The 17,500-nt window shown below is 52.8% G+C and overlaps 1 protein-coding gene across 1 annotated transcript in view; it reads right to left on the bottom strand.

Moving 5' to 3' along the window:
- Positions 1-8,144: 8,144 nt before the first annotated feature.
- The window catches only part of LOC133128998 (microtubule-associated serine/threonine-protein kinase 3-like), a gene marked incomplete at its 3' end in the record, with an annotated part of 37,658 nt that continues 28,302 nt past the window's right edge, over positions 8,145-17,500 (bottom strand). Inside the window, exons 31-41 of the mRNA XM_061242803.1 lie at positions 17,070-17,171; positions 16,601-16,723; positions 16,127-16,248; positions 15,794-15,911; positions 15,148-15,381; positions 14,633-14,827; positions 11,616-11,815; positions 11,122-11,244; positions 10,849-10,982; positions 9,237-9,412; positions 8,145-8,749 (exon numbers count right to left, since the gene is read on the bottom strand). Of these exons, the coding sequence (XP_061098787.1) occupies positions 8,145-8,749; positions 9,237-9,412; positions 10,849-10,982; positions 11,122-11,244; positions 11,616-11,815; positions 14,633-14,827; positions 15,148-15,381; positions 15,794-15,911; positions 16,127-16,248; positions 16,601-16,723; positions 17,070-17,171 (2,132 nt within the window). The remainder of the gene's footprint in view (positions 8,750-9,236; positions 9,413-10,848; positions 10,983-11,121; positions 11,245-11,615; positions 11,816-14,632; positions 14,828-15,147; positions 15,382-15,793; positions 15,912-16,126; positions 16,249-16,600; positions 16,724-17,069; positions 17,172-17,500) is intronic.

Here is a 17,500-nt window from a genome sequence, read left to right as displayed (position 1 = left end):
CTTCAGGCCAATGAGAGCCAGCGATACGATTTAAAACCCTCTAATATTCCAACATCTAACGACCTCATTTCAGCCGATGTCAGAGTAGCACAGCCCATTCCAGCCAAGCCACCCGCCCCACCATGCAAACAGGTCCTGTTCTACATGCAAACAGGTCCTGTTCTACATGCAAACAGGTCCTGTTCTACATGCAAACAGGTCCTGTTCTACATGCAAACAGGTCCTGTTCTACATGCATACAGGTCCTGTTCTACATGCAAACAGGTCCTGTTCTACATGCATACAGGTCCTGTTCTACATGCATACAGGTCCTGTTCTACATGCATACAGGTCCTGTTCTACATGCAAACAGGTCCTGTTCTACATGCATACAGGTCCTGTTCTACATGCATACAGGTCCTGTTCTACATGCATACAGGTCCTGTTCTACATGCATACAGGTCCTGTTCTACATGCATACAGGTCCTGTTCTACATGCAAACAGGTCCAAATGTGAAAACACAGAACAAAGAGTTTGGAAGAGAAACAGCAGCAAAGTCTTATGACTAATACAACGACAGCAACAACTGCACTGCTGGAGATAAAGAGTGGTGAAGAAGCAGCGCTGGGCAGAAAGCCTTGTAGGAGATACTGAAGGTACTTTTCAGCATTTCTGGAGCAGTACAGCAGCACACACAGGACGTAAGGCTGTGCACATGTTAAGTGGTGCAACACTGATCAGAACAGCCCCACGCGCTGGCGGTACAGCGGAGCGCAGTACTCCCGCCGGATCGGGATCTCTGAGCCGGCATTCCCGACTCATTCCCGACTCATTCCCGAGGAGAACGCGCGGACGCTTCCCGGGTTCTCCCCGTTCCCGTCCGGAACCGTACCGTCGCAGAACGGCCTGGCACAGGCCTCCGCGTCGGCATTCCCAGACGGAGACGGAGGAGGAAATCCCAGGAAACCAGAGAATTCCAACAACGGGCCGGGATTATCCGACCCCCTTCCCTCACCGCCCGGCGTACACATTCCTGAATCCTCCACACGGATTCGACTCAGCCGTCCGTGTCAGAAGACTGGCTCATTCCACACCCGCGGAACCAGAGGAACCACACCCGCGGAACCAGAGGAACCACACCCGCGGAACCAGAGGAACCACACCACCGGGTTCAGCATTACTACTGAACGGATCACTTGTGCTAAAGACAAACAAACTAGCACCCGCGTGATATACACTGAAACAGGCATCGGGTATTTCCTCCAGAGAGATCCTGATATTCTATTCTCAAACCCTCCAAGCATTTGCCATTCCTTTACCAGAGAAATGCCACAGAAGAACCCGCCTTGTGTGCACCAACCTCTGGCACCGCAGTAAACGGTACTCCTGTCACGACGTGAGGCACTGCAGCCTTCCAGCGGCCAGGCTGCTGTGTTCCAGAATCTTCTCTCTTTAGGACTGAGTCACTCTAACGGCCGAACCAGCCGATCGGCTCGCCGGTCCACAGAACCGGCAGCTCCACAGAACCGGCAGCTCCACAGAACCGGCAGCTCCACAGAACCGGCAGCTCCACAGAACCGGCAGCTCCACAGAACCGGCAGCTCCGCGCCACTGGGGCGATGGTTCCGTGGACCACCCCAAAACAAAGCCCTGTCCCACCCCCGAATCATCCCTGGACCTCCGTCATTCGGGGACGAACCGTAAATTCTGGTGCACACTGGAACTCAGCCCGGGTTTCCCCCGAAATGACGCAGTGCAGGTGTGCGCGAGGGATGAGAGGGTGGGAGCCCCAGTCAGCCCAGCGGCCCCGACCCGCGCCTCTCTCAGACCCGGGGGCTGCAGAGCCCTGCGTGGGCCAGCGGTGGTGCTGAGGGGTTTTGCCGATTCATGAGCGGGGTGACGGAAGGAGCTGGAGGCTTATGGTACGTCTGTGTGTGTGTGAGTGTGTGTGTGTCTGTGTGTGTCTGTGTGTGTGTGTGTGTGTGGGGGGGGGGGGGGGGGCGGGCTACAGCCGCCATGTTTCTGCAGACCGCCTTGCGAGCGTTAAGATGAGAGAAGCTTTACTTACAAAGCGATGAGTCACAAAATGGAGAGTGGGAGAGAGAGACAGAGGGAGAACACCTGGAGTTCAGGTGGGGAGTGGGAGGGGATCGGCGTGTTTTACGGACGACATTCCGCCCCGTAATCGGAACGAAACGAAACGCACAGTCACCGACATAACACACACCGACCTTCAAAATGGAGGTTGGTCTTCAAAAGCTCGACACAGCAACGACACGGTAGCACGCGCTCTAAAACGACACAATCCTGCTAAAAGTGCAGACACTTTCACTCCGAAAACCCATACAGGGCATCGCCCCCAACAGGATGTCGGGGGGAGGGGCACTCTTCAGCATCCCCCGGATTACAGACTAGTCCTGACCCCTACCTTCCCCTGCACCCAAACTGCGTCTTCGCCCCGGTGAAAAACGGCACGCGGCTCACACAAGGACCCAGGAAGACGGAGCTCGCCCGGCTTCGCCCCCTTCCAGAGGCAGGACGGGAGGCAGCAACACTCGGGGTGAAGACTACGCACACAGACGGCACTTTGCAGGGTAAGACTCACCCCCCACCTCTGGGCACAGAGAACTGGACCGGCACCGCACAGCAGGACTGCAATTCCAACTGCCTCCATCCGGAAAAGAAGGGGGGGGGGGGGGGGGGGGGGACACGTGGCACCGGCAGGCCCAACCACAGCCTGGCATTCTCACGCCATCGCACACCCCCCCCCACTCTGAAAAAATCCATCTCTACCTCCCCCCCCCCCCCCGCCCACCCTCATTTTATTTCAACTGAACCTCGCTGACAACATGGTCGAATCGCCCCCGTGTTCTCCGTACTTTTTCCACTGTCATGGTCTTCTTGCTGTCAAAAAAAGTCTCCCCATTTTAAATACAATTAAATTCTAAGTGCCACCAAACAATTTCCACAACTTAAAGAGGCGAGCATCATCTGCGTTCACATACAGGGAGGCAAGGACGGTTTCCCACGTTTGTGTTTTTCATCAGATCTGTTCTCATCTCTCCCGTTTTCCCCTCTCCTCACTTTCCCAGTTTAGAGTGAGCACTTTTTTCACCGGAGTGTCCGCGCAGTAAATAAATAAATAACGGAAAGTCATTGTTGCTAGGGAGAAGAGAAGCTAAGCGGTCTCTTGGACTCCAATTGGTCGGCATGGAACCACGTGATGTGCAGTGGCTCCAACAAATCAAGGAAATGTTCTAATATTAGAAAATGTATCTAGGCAGCGATCAAGCGTCCGACCGCCTAACTCCACCTTCTTTACACTTGGATTACCAGCATCCAGGCAGCACGTTAATTTTACATTTGCGTTGCAACAGCAATCAATGTGATCCGATTTTTTTTATTGTCACGTAGTGCACAAAGCTTTCCTTTTTTATCCCCCCCCCCCCCCCCCCCCCCAAAATTGAGAAAAACCAACTGCCAGTCAATCTTCATAACTTCTGTTCCATTTTGGATACTTTCAGACCGACACTTGCTTCATTTTTTAAAATGTGAGTAGGACTATTTTAACGTGTCCTTTATATTGTATTATTAACCTTAGAATTGCATTATGAACACAACGCTGTGCGCCAGATCAGTGGCGTCTGTCCAGGTGAGTTAAATGAGCCGGATCGTACCTTCAATAACATTTCGCTACAATCTTCTGGCTCTGCATTAACAGATTTTTACTCATTTTGTTTCACTTTCGACCGACAGCAGAGGCGGACAATTGGAAACGTAAAGAAGACGGCACTGCGAAGAGAAAGCGACATTAAAAGTAAAATTGTAATTTGAAATTTAGCCTATTCTTGTGAAAGAAAACGCCTATTAAAATACGTGTAACTGAAAAATGCACTATAATATATACTTATAATACTTCCAATTGTCACTTGTTTCTTTGAATATAACGGGGGTCATATGGGAACTGTCTCCAGGGAATACGGGCTGATTACTCTGATCGTTTAGAATAACGCAGACCATCCGCGCCGTCTCCAGCCCACTCAGCCGACGGGGTCGTCTCCGAGCCCAGACACCTTGTCACCTAACCGAATCCCGGTCCTATGTAGGCTACGAATGTACAATTGGCTTGGTTTTGGCCGAGAAATGTTCAACTTTAACGAATATTTAAAATGAACACTGAACCAGATTCAGCCTCCAACCTCCAGAAGATATCAAAATAAGGAATGCATAGTGTGAGTGTGCCATTTCGTGTTTAAAGCATGAAAATAGCGTTGAGACTGACATCAATGGAAATTGTGTATTCATTCTAACGGCGTTATCCCCTTTCTAGCAGCAAAGCAAGTCTAATGGAGGTTTGCCGTCAAGCGTAAAGTGGTCAACCCGGATTTCGCATAACTTTTATCCGATGAACTTCAAAATCTGCCTAAATGTGTTACTAAAACCAAACACTACACGTCATTTGTAGGCTGTATGCTATTCAGGTAATATCGGACCGTCTTGTAACTGTTGGATGCGAGTTTCTCATGTTGACTACGCTAGCTAAGGATTACACAGATGTTGGCGAGAATACCCCCCACTAAAGTGGCTAACAAGCTAAATTTAAGGTCAGTCATTTCTCGAATTTCTCGTTACCTCATTACATTCTCAAATCCAGGTTTCTATTTGGAAGTACCTTATAATACAGAAAGGTTATCCAGCCATGTGTCAATGTGTCCAATCTAGCGAGCTATCGCGACGGTTCCCGTTAAGCAATAATGTCCCTTAACACTTGGTTAGTTCCAGTGCCAATAATGTGTGCTATATGCATGACATGTCTATGCACCGTCGTTCAGACCTCAGCACGAGCGAACTGCTGAACTGTGAACGCACAGCTACAAGTTGCGGAGCTATCTCCGTGACTAAGCTAGCTTCATAAACTCTTCCCATCCACAAAATGTGACAAATAACTAAAAGTCTGCAGCACAAGCTACCTAACATAGGTCGTCAATGTAAGCTCTCCACAATTTTACAGTTCGGCAAAGGTTACATCCGTACTGAAATGTGAAAAGAATTTCAAAATCTCACCCGCAACAAAATCTTTCTCCACACTTCCAGATTTCTCGAAGTTAACACAGAAGCTTTGGCGTTATGACAGAACAAAAAGCTTGGCTTGCTTGAACTGCTACCTGCGTTAACAGTCGAATCAAACTGTGACCGTTTCCCCCGTTCTCTCGTTTCTCTCTAGATGTCTCTTTTCTCACAGCTCATAACTTTCACCTCCCTGCACTGCCGTGTTCCAGCACCGCACGGAGCTGGGATATAGAAATGTGGGGACCAGACCCGACTAGAGCGGAAACTAACGAACAAAGTCGGCAAAAGTCGGAATCCACGACCGTGGCGCCAAAGTCGACGGTGCTGTTTGCTAGTTAACCTACACCAGTAACCTGGCAATACGGAGCAGTTGATTTAGTTATGGCGGTGATCCCCTGTGCCCAAGTTCGTACAGTCATTGGCACAATTTCAACAGAGGAAGAGCTGAACATTTATTAAAAGAATCTGGTAACATTAAAACAGCAAATTATGAAATTCCAAATGTGAACCAAAGGTAAACAGCCATGTGTGTGCGCAACAATCCATTAATTTAAGATTCGTACGCAAGCATGCGCGCACACACACACACACACACACACACACACACACACACACACACAATGCCTGAGCAAACAGGATACTTTCTTGCTGAAAACATGAATCTAGTTTTTATTTAGAATTGGGTATTCCCTTTCAATATGCACTTATATACTGAAAGCACGTTTTTTGGTATGTATTACGTTTTAGACTTCTACTGCTGTAGGCTATCCACTTAAGAGTTATGATGCGTTGTGTGTTCAGAGATGCTCTTCTGCATACCACTGTTGTAATGTGCGGTTACTTGTGTTACTGTCACCTTCCTGTCAGCTTTGGCCAGTCTGGCGCTTCTCCTCTGACCTCTCTCATTAACAAGGCAAATTGAAGCTGGGGTAGGTGATATATGGGTGTGAGCAGAATCTGGCCATAAGAAAGATTTTGAATGTATACAGCCGCAAAAAACCCACCCCCTCCTCTCCTCTCCAGTCCGCCTCTCGGTGACGCACGCCACAGGTAAGGAATGCCGCGTCTTGGCTGAGAACTGCCCTGATTGGACGTTAGCTTCCGGGAGCGAAGAAAAACACCCATCTTTAATTCAGTGTGTGCAGCACAGTACCCTGTATGAGGACAGCTGGAAACCGGAACGCTTTGCTCAAGGAAAAGGGGTCAAAGGTCAAAGGTCTAGTCAGACTCATTGAAGTGTCAGAGGAAAATGCCCCCAATAAATAAATAAAGAAATAAATAAACAGGCCGAACACAAATATGATCGAGCTGACAATTTCAGTTTAATAGCAGCCTTTAAGCGTATTTTACATCTGAAGATGGGAGGGACCTGTGCCCCACCTGAGACAGGTGCGCTCTGCCCAGCTCCTGGGCAGCGTGTGCACAAGCCCGGCCAGTCGCAGTCAGTCCCAGTGAGCGCGCAGCAGGTTCACCACAGTGCAGTAAAACTCTCTCTCACTCTCTCTCACTCTCACACACTCTCTCACACACTCTCTCTCACACTCACTCACACTCACTCACTCACTCACACTCACTCACTCACTCACACTCACTCACTCACTCACACTCACTCACACTCACTCACACTCACACACTCACTCACACACACTCACTCACTCACACACACACTCACTCACACTCACTCACACACACTCACTCACACACACTCACTCACACACACTCACTCACACACACTCACTCACACACACTCACACACACTCACACACACTCACACACACTCACACACACTCACACACACTCACACACACACTCACACTCACACACAGCTCTAAGCAGAGACATCCGTAATCAGTAAAAGGAGGATGGTTTGGAACCCGTTCGGCCTCCTCGGTTGTAAACGCTGATTCATTTCAAGTAGTAAAGACAGGAATTCTGTAAACAGTGAAAGACTGTTAAAGGGGGGTGAGTTTGGGATAAGTACACTTGTGTAAGAGGATAGAGGTAGAGATGCAGGGTTGAGTAGACTTAAAAGGGGAATGAGTTTGGGATGAGTACACTAAGGACAGAGGTGACTGTTGAAGGTGCAGAGGGTGGAAATGACTTCCTGTTTTGACAGATGGACAGAGAACAGTCATGTGACATTTTTATAGGTTCCGCACAACCTCACACACACACACACACACACACACACACAAACACAAACACACAGTGAGCCACACCTCCTAAACCTGCTCCAGGCAAATAAACCTTTTAATTAAATGCATTACTGTACCAATGAGAGGTTAGTCTGAGGCAGGGATGTACTTTGTACCTGGAGCCCTTAATCTTAATGAAAGGCTTAATTTGGTTTGGTGAAAATGGCATGTTTTTTTAACACACGTATCAGACACAGAACATGTTCCCAGTGAGGCTTGCCCCTGTGAGGGGGTGTGTTCACCCACAGACAGCACGCTTGGTGCAGAATGAATAAAACACCGTCCCAAAGCTGAGCACTATGCCTTACACCCCCATCCTACAATAAATCATGCATTTCAAAACATTCTCTCATTATTTTCCTTTAAAAAAAATAAAAAACACTGAATTTCACCACACGTCCGAAATAAAGATGAACAGTTCTGTACCACCAGACCTTCACTGACCAGCCAAATCACAAGTATACACTCAATTATTATTATTATCATTATTAAAAGGAAACAGAAAAGGGCAATAAAAAGGTTAAAATTAAGACTTGCATTGTACCAGTGCATTTGGTCTTAAGGAGCTTTTCTCTTCCTGTGCTGAGACTATGCCTCAAATAAGCCCCTCCCCCTTCCTTTGGTACAGCTCCAGTCAGTAGCCCCTCCCCCTCCTGTCAGTAGCCCCTCCCTGCTGTCTCACAGGAAGTGCTCCAGTTGGCCCTGCCCCCTCTCACAGCTCATGTTGCTTTCTCTCTCTGCTCCTCTCTCTCTGCTCCTCTCTCTGCTCTCCTCTCTCTCTGCTCCCCTCTCTCTCTGCTCCCCTCTCTCTCTCTCCCCTCTCTCTCTGCTCCCCTCTCTCTCTGCTCCTCTCTCTCTCTGCTCCCCTCTCTCTCTGCTCCCCTCTCTCTCTGCTCCCCTCTCTCTCTGCTCCCCTCTCTCTCTGCTCCTCTCTCTCTCTGCTCCTCTCTCTGCTCCTCTCTCTGCTCCTCTCTCTCTGCTCCTCTCTCTCCCCTCTCTCTGCTCCTCTCTCTCCTCTCTCTCTCTGCTCCTCTCTCTCTGCTCCTCTGTAGAGTGATGTGCAGGACGGTGCTGGCCCTGTGCTCAGCCCGCAGGCCGGGGGCGTGGCCTGGCTGGGCGTGGCCATCAGAGCCGGGGGCGGGGCCTGGCTGGGCGTGGCCGTCTCCCAGAGTCTCCCACACGGCCTCCTGCTTCCTCAGGCAGTCGCGGCGCTCCGATAGGCTGAGCCGGCGCACCGCCAGGAGCGCAGCCATGTCCTCCCGGGGCCTGCTGCTGCGCCGGACCGCCGGGGGGCCCTCCCCCTCTGGGGGCCAGGGGCCGGGGCCCGGGGCGGAGGCCAGCGGCGATGGCGGGATGATGGCGATGCTCTTGCAGTGGGAGTACGGAGAGCCGCTCAGCTTGGCGCCCAGGCCCTGCAGAGACCGCGGCCTCACCCGCGCCACGGGGGACCCGGGGGAGCCGGGGGAGCTCCACCCCGGGGACGAGCTCAGGGGAGGGCTGGAGTCTGAGGAGGAGGAGGAGGAGGGGGAGGGAGGGCTATGTTACACTCAAATAAATACACACATACACACCGTACACACACACACACACACACACACACATACACTACACACAGAAACAGACATTGCATACTATGAACATGCAGTCATCACACACACACACACACACACAGGCACACAGACATTCAGCCGTACCCAGTGGTCAGCTTGTTGACCAGAGATGTTAAACTCAGCAGGCCGCAGTGTCTGTAGTGCTGCAGCATTTCTATGCTGAAGTGTGCTTCATTGCGATCCCTGGTGCTGGCCCATAAACATGCAGCCTACACTGCCTCTAGTGGCCGATCGTCGTATTGCAGGAGAAGGATGAGAAACACCACGGCACCGAGCACACAAGGCCATGAGCAGACAGGTGAGGGTTCTGGGGTCTTAGCCCCGCTGGACGGTGGGGGATTTGGCTCTTAGCCCCGCAGATTCAGGGTGCGAGAGACTTACCCCAGGATTGGTCGGGGGCGGGGCTACGGCAGGGCGTGGCCCGGGGGGAGGAGCAGGGCGTAGACGACCCCGTCCCGCTCTCGCTGGAGGACAGGGAGTGCTGCAGGGTGGCGGAGCGGCTGGGCTGGGAGACGCTGGTCTGTCGAGTCAACTTCTTTACCACAGAGCGCCTCCTCCTGGGACCACAGACACACACAGACACACACACAGACACACAGAGACACACAGAGACACACAGAGACACACACACACACACACACACACACACACACAGACACACACACAGACACACACACACACACAGACACACACACACACACACACACACACACACACACACACACAGACACACACACACACACACAGACACACACACAGACACACAGACACACACACACACACAGACACACACACACACAGACACACACACAGACACACACACACAGACACACGCACACACGCACACAACAGAGACGCACACAGAAGGCAAGATTCAGTTAATCCTAAAATACTCTATAGTGAGGCTGCCCAACTGTGTTTCTGGAGATCTACAAATACAGTCCTGTCGTCTCTGAATATGTCAACTCATTTTACGAAAAAGTTCTTTTTCAGCTCTTACCTAAAGTGACTTACAGTTGATTAGACTAAGCAATGCAGGGTTAAGGGCCTTGCTCAAGGGCCAAACAGCTTTGCGGATCTTATCGTGGCTACACTGGAAATTGAACCACCAACCTTCTGGGTCCCAGTCATTTACCTTAACCACTACGCAACAGGCTACAGGCTACAGGCTGCAGGCTGCAGGCTGCCCAATGGCTGTGTGTGACTTCACAGCTTGAAGAGATCTCGAGCGGTTGAATGGGGTGTGGCTTTGTTAGGGTTGGAGTGGAGGCCTACAGGGCAGTAGAGCCCTGGAGCAGGGTTGGGCAGGTGTGTAATGTTACGAGGCGTCAGTGTGCAGGGGGCAGTAGAGCCCTGGAGCAGGGTTGGGCAGGTGTGTAATGTTACGAGGCGTCAGTGTGCAGGGGGCAGTAGAGCCCTGGAGCAGGGTTGGGCAGGTGTGTAATGTTACGAGGCGTCAGTGTGCAGGGGGCAGTAGATCCCTGGAGCAGGGTTGGGCAGGTGTGTAATGTTACGAGGCGTCAGTGTGCAGGGGGCAGTAGATCCCTGGAGCAGGGTTGGGCAGGTGTGTAATGTTACGAGGCGTCAGTGTGCAGGGGGCAGTAGATCCCTGGAGCAGGGTTGGGCAGGTGTGTAATGTTACGAGGCGTCAGTGTGCAGGGGGCAGTAGAGCCCTGGAGCAGGGTTGGGCAGGTGTGTAATGTTACGAGGCGTCAGTGTGCAGGGGGCAGTAGAGCCCTGGAGCAGGGTTGGGCAGGTGTGTAATGTTACGAGGCGTCAGTGTGCAGGGGGCAGTAGAGCCCTGGAGCAGGGTTGGGCAGGTGTGTAATGTTACGAGGCGTCAGTGTGCAGGGGGCAGTAGATCCCTGGAGCAGGGTTGGGCAGGTGTGTAATGTTACGAGGCGTCAGTGTGCAGGGGGCAGTAGAGCCCTGGAGCAGGGTTGGGCAGGTGTGTAATGTTACGAGGCGTCAGTGTGCAGGGGGCAGGTTGTACCGCTCCTGGCTGTCCCTCTTCCTGCTCCTCTTGCGCCGCGCCATCTTGGCCCCGCAGCTGGGCTTGCGGGCGGGCCCCGTCCTGATGGACGTGTGCTCCAATGGCATCGTCTGCAGGGTCACGCGCTTCCCGCTCTGAGGACACATCCACCAATCAGACTCCGCCAAGACACAATCTCACAGCTACGGACCAATCGGAGAGCCGTGTTCTTGGTCCTCAGAGCTATTGACCAATCAGAGTTGTGCTGCGGGGCCTTGGGCCAATCAGACTCACCTTCAGCAGGAGGTGCACCACCTCGGTGTGCAGCAGCCCCATGACGGACTCCCCGTTCACGTGCGTGATGAGGTCGCCCGCGCGCAGGCCTGAGTCGTGGGCGGGGCTTCCTTCCTCCACAATCTACAGCACAGCCAATCAAACGAGCGATTACAACAGAAGCGCTCACACAGCGCAGCTGGGACGGTTATCCACAGCCAGGACACAGTTTAAGAACAAGGTGGTGTGGGGTTCAATTAAAGGGAACGGGTGTTGATTGGAAACACCACAGATTATTGCACATTATTTTACACATTATTAAACACTGCACTTTTTTTATGGTCTCTGCTCCCTGTGCCATCAGGGGAAGGCAGGCAGTTGGGCAGTGGGATAGTTGGGCAGTTGTGCAGTGGGGCAGTTGGGCAGTGGGATAGTGGGCCAGTAGGATAGTGGGGCAGCGGGGCAGTTGGGGCAGTTCCACATCCAGTGAAAGAGCAGAGCAGCGGGGAGCTCACCCAGACCACGTGGTGCACCCGGTACACGGAGCTGTCGCCCATGTACACGCGGATCGCCCGCAGTGCAAAGCCAAAGCGCCGCCCGGACCGGAAGATCACCACGGGGGGGCGGAGCCTGCTGCCGCTGGGGGCGGGGTCTCGCCTGGGGGAGGACTCCCGGGAGGAGGGGCTAGAGGAGGCGTGGGTCGAGCCCTCCATGTCTGCAAGGGATGGAACGTGAGGAGAATATGAGGAGAACGTAGGGAGAACATGAGGAGAACGTAGGGAGAACGTGAGGAGAACGTAGGGAGAACGTAGGGAGAACGTAGGGAGAACGTGAGGAGAACATGAGAACGTAGGGCGAACATGAGGAGAATGTAGGGAGAACATGAGGAGAACGTAGGGAGAACGTGAGGAGAACGTAGGGAGAACGTAGGGAGAACATGAGGAGAACGTGAGGAGAACGTAGGGAGGACATGAGGAGAACATGAGGAGAACGTAGGGAGAACGTGAGGAGAACGTAGGGAGAACATGAGGAGAATGTGAGGAGAACATGAGTGGAACGTAGGGAGAACATGAGGAAAACGTGAGGAGAACATAGGGAGAACGTGAGGAGAACGTGTGGAGAACGTGAGGAGAACATGAGGAGAACGTAGGGAGAACATGAGGAGAACATGAGGAGAATGTAGGGAGAACATGAGGAGAACGTGAGGAGAATGTAGGGAGAACGTGAGGAGAATGTGAGGAGAACATAGGGAGAACGTGAGGAGAATGTGCGGAGAACGTAGAGAGAACGTAGGGAGAACGTAGGGAGAACATGAGGAGAATGTGAGGAGAACATGAGTGGAACGTAGGGAGAACATGAGGAAAACGTGAGGAGAACATAGGGAGAACATGAGGAGAACGTGTGGAGAATGTGAGGAGAACATGAGGACAACGTAGGGAGAACATGAGGAGAACGTAGGGAGAACATGAGGAGAACATGAGGAGAATGTAGGGAGAACGTGAGGAGAATGTAGGGAGAACGTGAGGAGAATGTGAGAACATAGGGAGAACGTGAGGAGAACGTGAGGAGAACGTAGAGAGAACGTAGGGAGAACGTAGGGAGAACATGAGGAGAATGTGAGGAGAACATGAGTGGAACGTAGGGAGAACATGAGGAAAACGTGAGAACATAGGGAGAACGTGAGGAGAATGTAGGGAGAACATGAGGAGAACGTAGGGAGAACATGAGGAGAACATGAGGAGAATGTAGGGAGAACGTGAGGAGAACATGAGGAGAACGTAGGGAGAACATGAGGAGAATGTAGGGAGAACGTGAGGAGAACGTAGGGAGAACGTAGGGAGAGCATGAGAATGTGAGAACATGAGGAAAACGTGAGGAGAACGTAGGGAGAACGTGAGGAGAACGTGAGGAGAACATGAGGAGAATGTAGGGAGAACATGAGGAGAACGTAGGGAGAACATGAGGAGAATGTAGGGAGAACATGAGGAGAATATAGGGAGAACATGAGGAGAATGTAGGGAGAACATGAGGAGAATGTGATGAGGACATGAGGGCAATGTAGGGGGAACATGAGGAGAACGTGAGGAGAACATGAGGAGAATGTAGGGAGAACATGAGGAGAACGTGAGGAGAACATGAAGTGAATGTGAGGAGAACATGAGGAGAATGTAGGGAGAACATGAGGAGAACGTGAGGAGAACGTAGAGAGAACTTAGGGAGAACATGAGGAGAACGTGAGGAGAACGTAGAGAGAACTTAGGGAGAACATGAGGAGAACGTGAGGAGAACATGAGGAGAACATGAGGAGAATGTAGGGAGAACATGAGGAGAACGTGAGGAGAACATAGGGAGAACATGAGGAGAATGTGAGGAGAACATGAGGAGAATGTAGGGAGAACGTGAGGAGAACGTAAGGAGAACGTAGGGAGAACATGAGAACATGAGGAGAATGTAGGGAGAACATGAGGAGAACGTGATGAGGACATGAGGGCAATGTAGGGAGAACGTGAGGAGAACATGAGGAGAATGTAGGGAGAACATGAAGTGAATGTGAGGAGAACATGAGGAGAATGTAGGGAGAACGTGAGGAGAACGTAGAGAGAACTTAGGGAGAACATGAGGAGAACGTAGAGAGAACTTAGGGAGAACATGAGGAGAACGTGAGGAGAACATGAGGAGAATGTAGGGAGAACATGAGGAGAACGTGAGGAGAACGTAGGGAGAACATGAGGAGAACGTGAGGAGAACGTAGGGAGAACATGAGAACATGAGGAGAATGTAGGGAGAACGTGAGGAGAATGTGAGGAGAACGTGAGGAGAACGTAAGGAGAACGTAGGGAGAACATGAGAACATGAGGAGAATGTAGGGAGAACATGAGGAGAACGTGATGAGGACATGAGGGCAATGTAGGGAGAACGTGAGGAGAACATGAAGTGAATGTAGGGAGAACATGAGAATGTAGGGAGAACATGAGGAGAACATGAGAATGTAGGGAGAACATGAGAATGTAGGGAGAACATGAGGAGAACATGAGAATGTAGGGAGAACATGAGGAGAACATGAGGAGAATGTAGGGAGAACATGAGGAGAACGTAGGGAGAACATGAGGAGAACGTGAGGAGAACGTAGGGAGAACATGAGGAGAATGTGAGGAGAATGTAGGGAGAACATGAGGAGAACGTAGGGAGAACGTGAGGAGAACGTGAGGAGAGGTAGGTGATGTGATACGACCCCAAATATTTAGATGAACTGACATTTTAGGGGTTTTAACCTCTATGCTCATATATCACAGCTTGCATCACTACAACACTGGGGGGTTACCTGGGGTGCTGAGCAGCACTGGGGGGTTACCTGGGGTGCTGAGCAGCACTGGGGGGTTACCTGGGGTGCTGAGCAGCACTGGGGGGTTACCTGGGGTGCTGAGCAGCACTGGGGGGTTACCTGGGGTGCTGAGCAGCACTGGGGGGTTACCTGGGGTGCTGAGCAGCACTGGGGGGTTACCTGGGGTGCTGAGCAGCACTGGGGGGTTACCTGGGGTGCTGAGCAGTGACAGGGCCGACGCAGAGGCGGATTTCGGGAGCTTGCCCCCGGACGGGCTCCGGGCGCTTCTGGGCACGTGCGGCGGGGGGGCGAGCTGACGGGACCCCTCTTGCTCCCGGCCGCGCGAACGCTTGGCACCCATGCTGTTGCTACGGAGACGGAGGCGGCGGGGCACCGAGTCTGCAGCTGGGAACGCACAAAATGGCCGCCGTTGCCAAAGGGTCAAATTAGCGGGACGCAAAAAGTCTTCACAACTGACTCCCAGGTAAAGGAAGGGTGGTCACACCTGACTCCCAGGTAAAGGAAGGGTGGTCACACCTGACTCCCAGGTAAAGGGAGGGTGAACACACCTGACTCCCAGGTAAAGGGAGGGTGGAACACCAGCTGTTCTCAGCCCCTGAGGACTGTGATTTGAGGATCCCTGATGCACAGGGTGTTGCCACATATAACAGCCATCTTGGGGCAATAGCGCCAGTGATGATGAGGATGAAGCCAGCCTTCCTCACCTTGCTCCTGCTCCTGGCTGGAGACGGTGATGCGCGGTACGACCTCCTGACTGCGGGAGGCGCTGATGGCCAGCAGCCTGCGCTCTCGGTCCCGCCGCGTGCAGCTCGACAGAGCCCTGGGTCTCAGCAGCGGGGGACAGGCTGGGGGGCACACACACACACACACACACATTACACACACACACACACACACACACACACACAAACACACACACACACACACACACACAGTCCCTTCACATCACACCTACAGAATACAGTGTGATAAACTGTCCTGAATACCCTATAATAGCCAGGAGAGGTCCGTTTCAGAACGTGTTTCTCTTTTCCATGGACACCCTGGGAGAAATGCCAGGGTGGAGAGTAGCGAGTAGGGTGAAGGGCCTTGCTCGCGTTGGGATTCAGCCTTCCAAAGCCCCCAGGGATCCAATCTTACGATGCGGGTCACCTGCCGACCAGGGGCTTGAACCAGCCTGTCAAACTCTACCACTCGGCTGCCCCGCTGCCCTTGCAGGTAGGGTGGTCGGGTGTATGATACACAGTAAATAATACATTGTGTCCCTGCCTCCTTCCTACTACCCGCGTCCCACTTCCTGCTTCCAGTTTCCTGCTTCCCGTTTCCTGTTTCCTCCTCACCTGTTCCTGCGCCCTCCCTCCCCTCTGGCCTCAGGTGGGGGCTCCTCCCTGTCCTCGCTGTGGCTGTGGTCTGAGGACGCCAGGCTGGGGTTCGAGGGCGTGGTCAGGTGTTCGGAGCTGCTGTACACCTGCGCAGAGAGACGAGCCAGGTGAGGCTGAGCCTGAGCCTGATTGTGTGCGTGATTGTGAGGATGAATTCGGAGAGGAAGGGGCCACAGGTGTCAGGGCCTCACTGTGATTGTGAGGATGAATTTGGAGAGGAAGGGGCCACAGGTGTCAGGGCCTCACTGTGATTGTGAGGATGAATTCGGAGAGGAAGGGGCCGCAGGTGTCAGGGCCTCACCTGGCTGAATCGGTGGGACCAAGAGTAGAACTGGCGGAGCTCGAGGGAGGAGCCTTCATCGTTGGTTTCATCATCATCATCATCGTCATCAGACTCCTGGTGTTTGTAACGCTCAGACCGAGCTGAGGGGCAGCAGAGAGATGTGTGAACTCGCACCCAGCACCCAGCACCCAGCACCCAGCACCCAGCACCCAGCACCCAGCACCCAGCACCCAGCACCCAGCACCCAGCACCCAGCACCCAGCACCCAGCACTCAGCACCCAGCACCCAGCACTCAGCACTCAGCACTCAGCACTCAACACTCAACACTCAACACTCAACACTCAACACTCAACACTCAACACTCAACACTCAACACTCAACACTCAACACTCGCACAGATTTACACACACTCTCACACACACTGATTTATACACTCACACTCAGACATTTATACACACGCACGCACACACACTGGAAAGAGCGCCCCCTACTGTCGAAGTAGCTGGTGTCATCCTTGTCGGTCAGAAAGGGGACAAACTCTGCCTTCTGCCTCAGGAGGCCGTTCCAGTCCAGGCCCAGGAAGAACATGTGTCTCCTCACCTCCACAGCGCCCCCTGCAGGAGGGAGGGCACAGCACAGGGATGCACCATTCCGTCTTCACAGGAGGGGGAGACAGACTGCGACGTGTGGGGGGTGTGAGTGTGTGAGTGAGTGTGCGTGAGTGAGTGTGAGTGCGTGTGTGTGTGTGTGTGTGCGTGTGTGTGTGTGCGCGAGTGAGTGAGTGTGAGTGTGTGTGTCTCTGTGTGTGCTTGTGTGTGTGTGTGTGTGTGTGTGTGTGTCTCTGTGTGTGTGTCTGTGTGTATGTGTGTGTGTGTGTGTGTGTGTGTGTGTGTGTGTGTGTGTGTGTGTGTGTGTGTGTGTGTGTGTGCGTGTGTGTGTGTGTGTTGGGGAGGAACAGACCTGACCCCAGCCTCTCGTGGGGGTTCTGCCGGAGCAGCCAGGCGATGAGGTCATGGGCATCAGCAGGAAGCGCATCATCCCCATCTGGCCAGACGATCTCATCTGTGTCATACACACCACACACGCGCACACACCACACACGCACACACACACAAACACACACACACGCACGCACACATGCACACGCACACACAAAGACATTTACTGTTATAACTCTATCATGCTTCACGATTTATCCACAGTGCCTTAAATGCAGTCAAGCCTTAATGGACACAGTAACAATGTTGGTGGACAGACTGACAGACAGATCCCGGGCGGCTCTGAACCCAGAGGCGGTGTGGCCTGGCGTTGGGCAGCAGGGCGGGGGGCGTGGCCTGGGTTGGGCAGCAGGGCGGGGGGCGTGGCCTGGGTTGGGCAGCAGGGCGGGGGGC

This window comes from Conger conger, chromosome 5, assembly GCF_963514075.1.
Source record: "Conger conger chromosome 5, fConCon1.1, whole genome shotgun sequence".
Lineage (NCBI taxonomy): Eukaryota > Metazoa > Chordata > Actinopteri > Anguilliformes > Congridae > Conger > Conger conger.
This window is presented reverse-complemented; position numbering and strand designations above follow the sequence as displayed.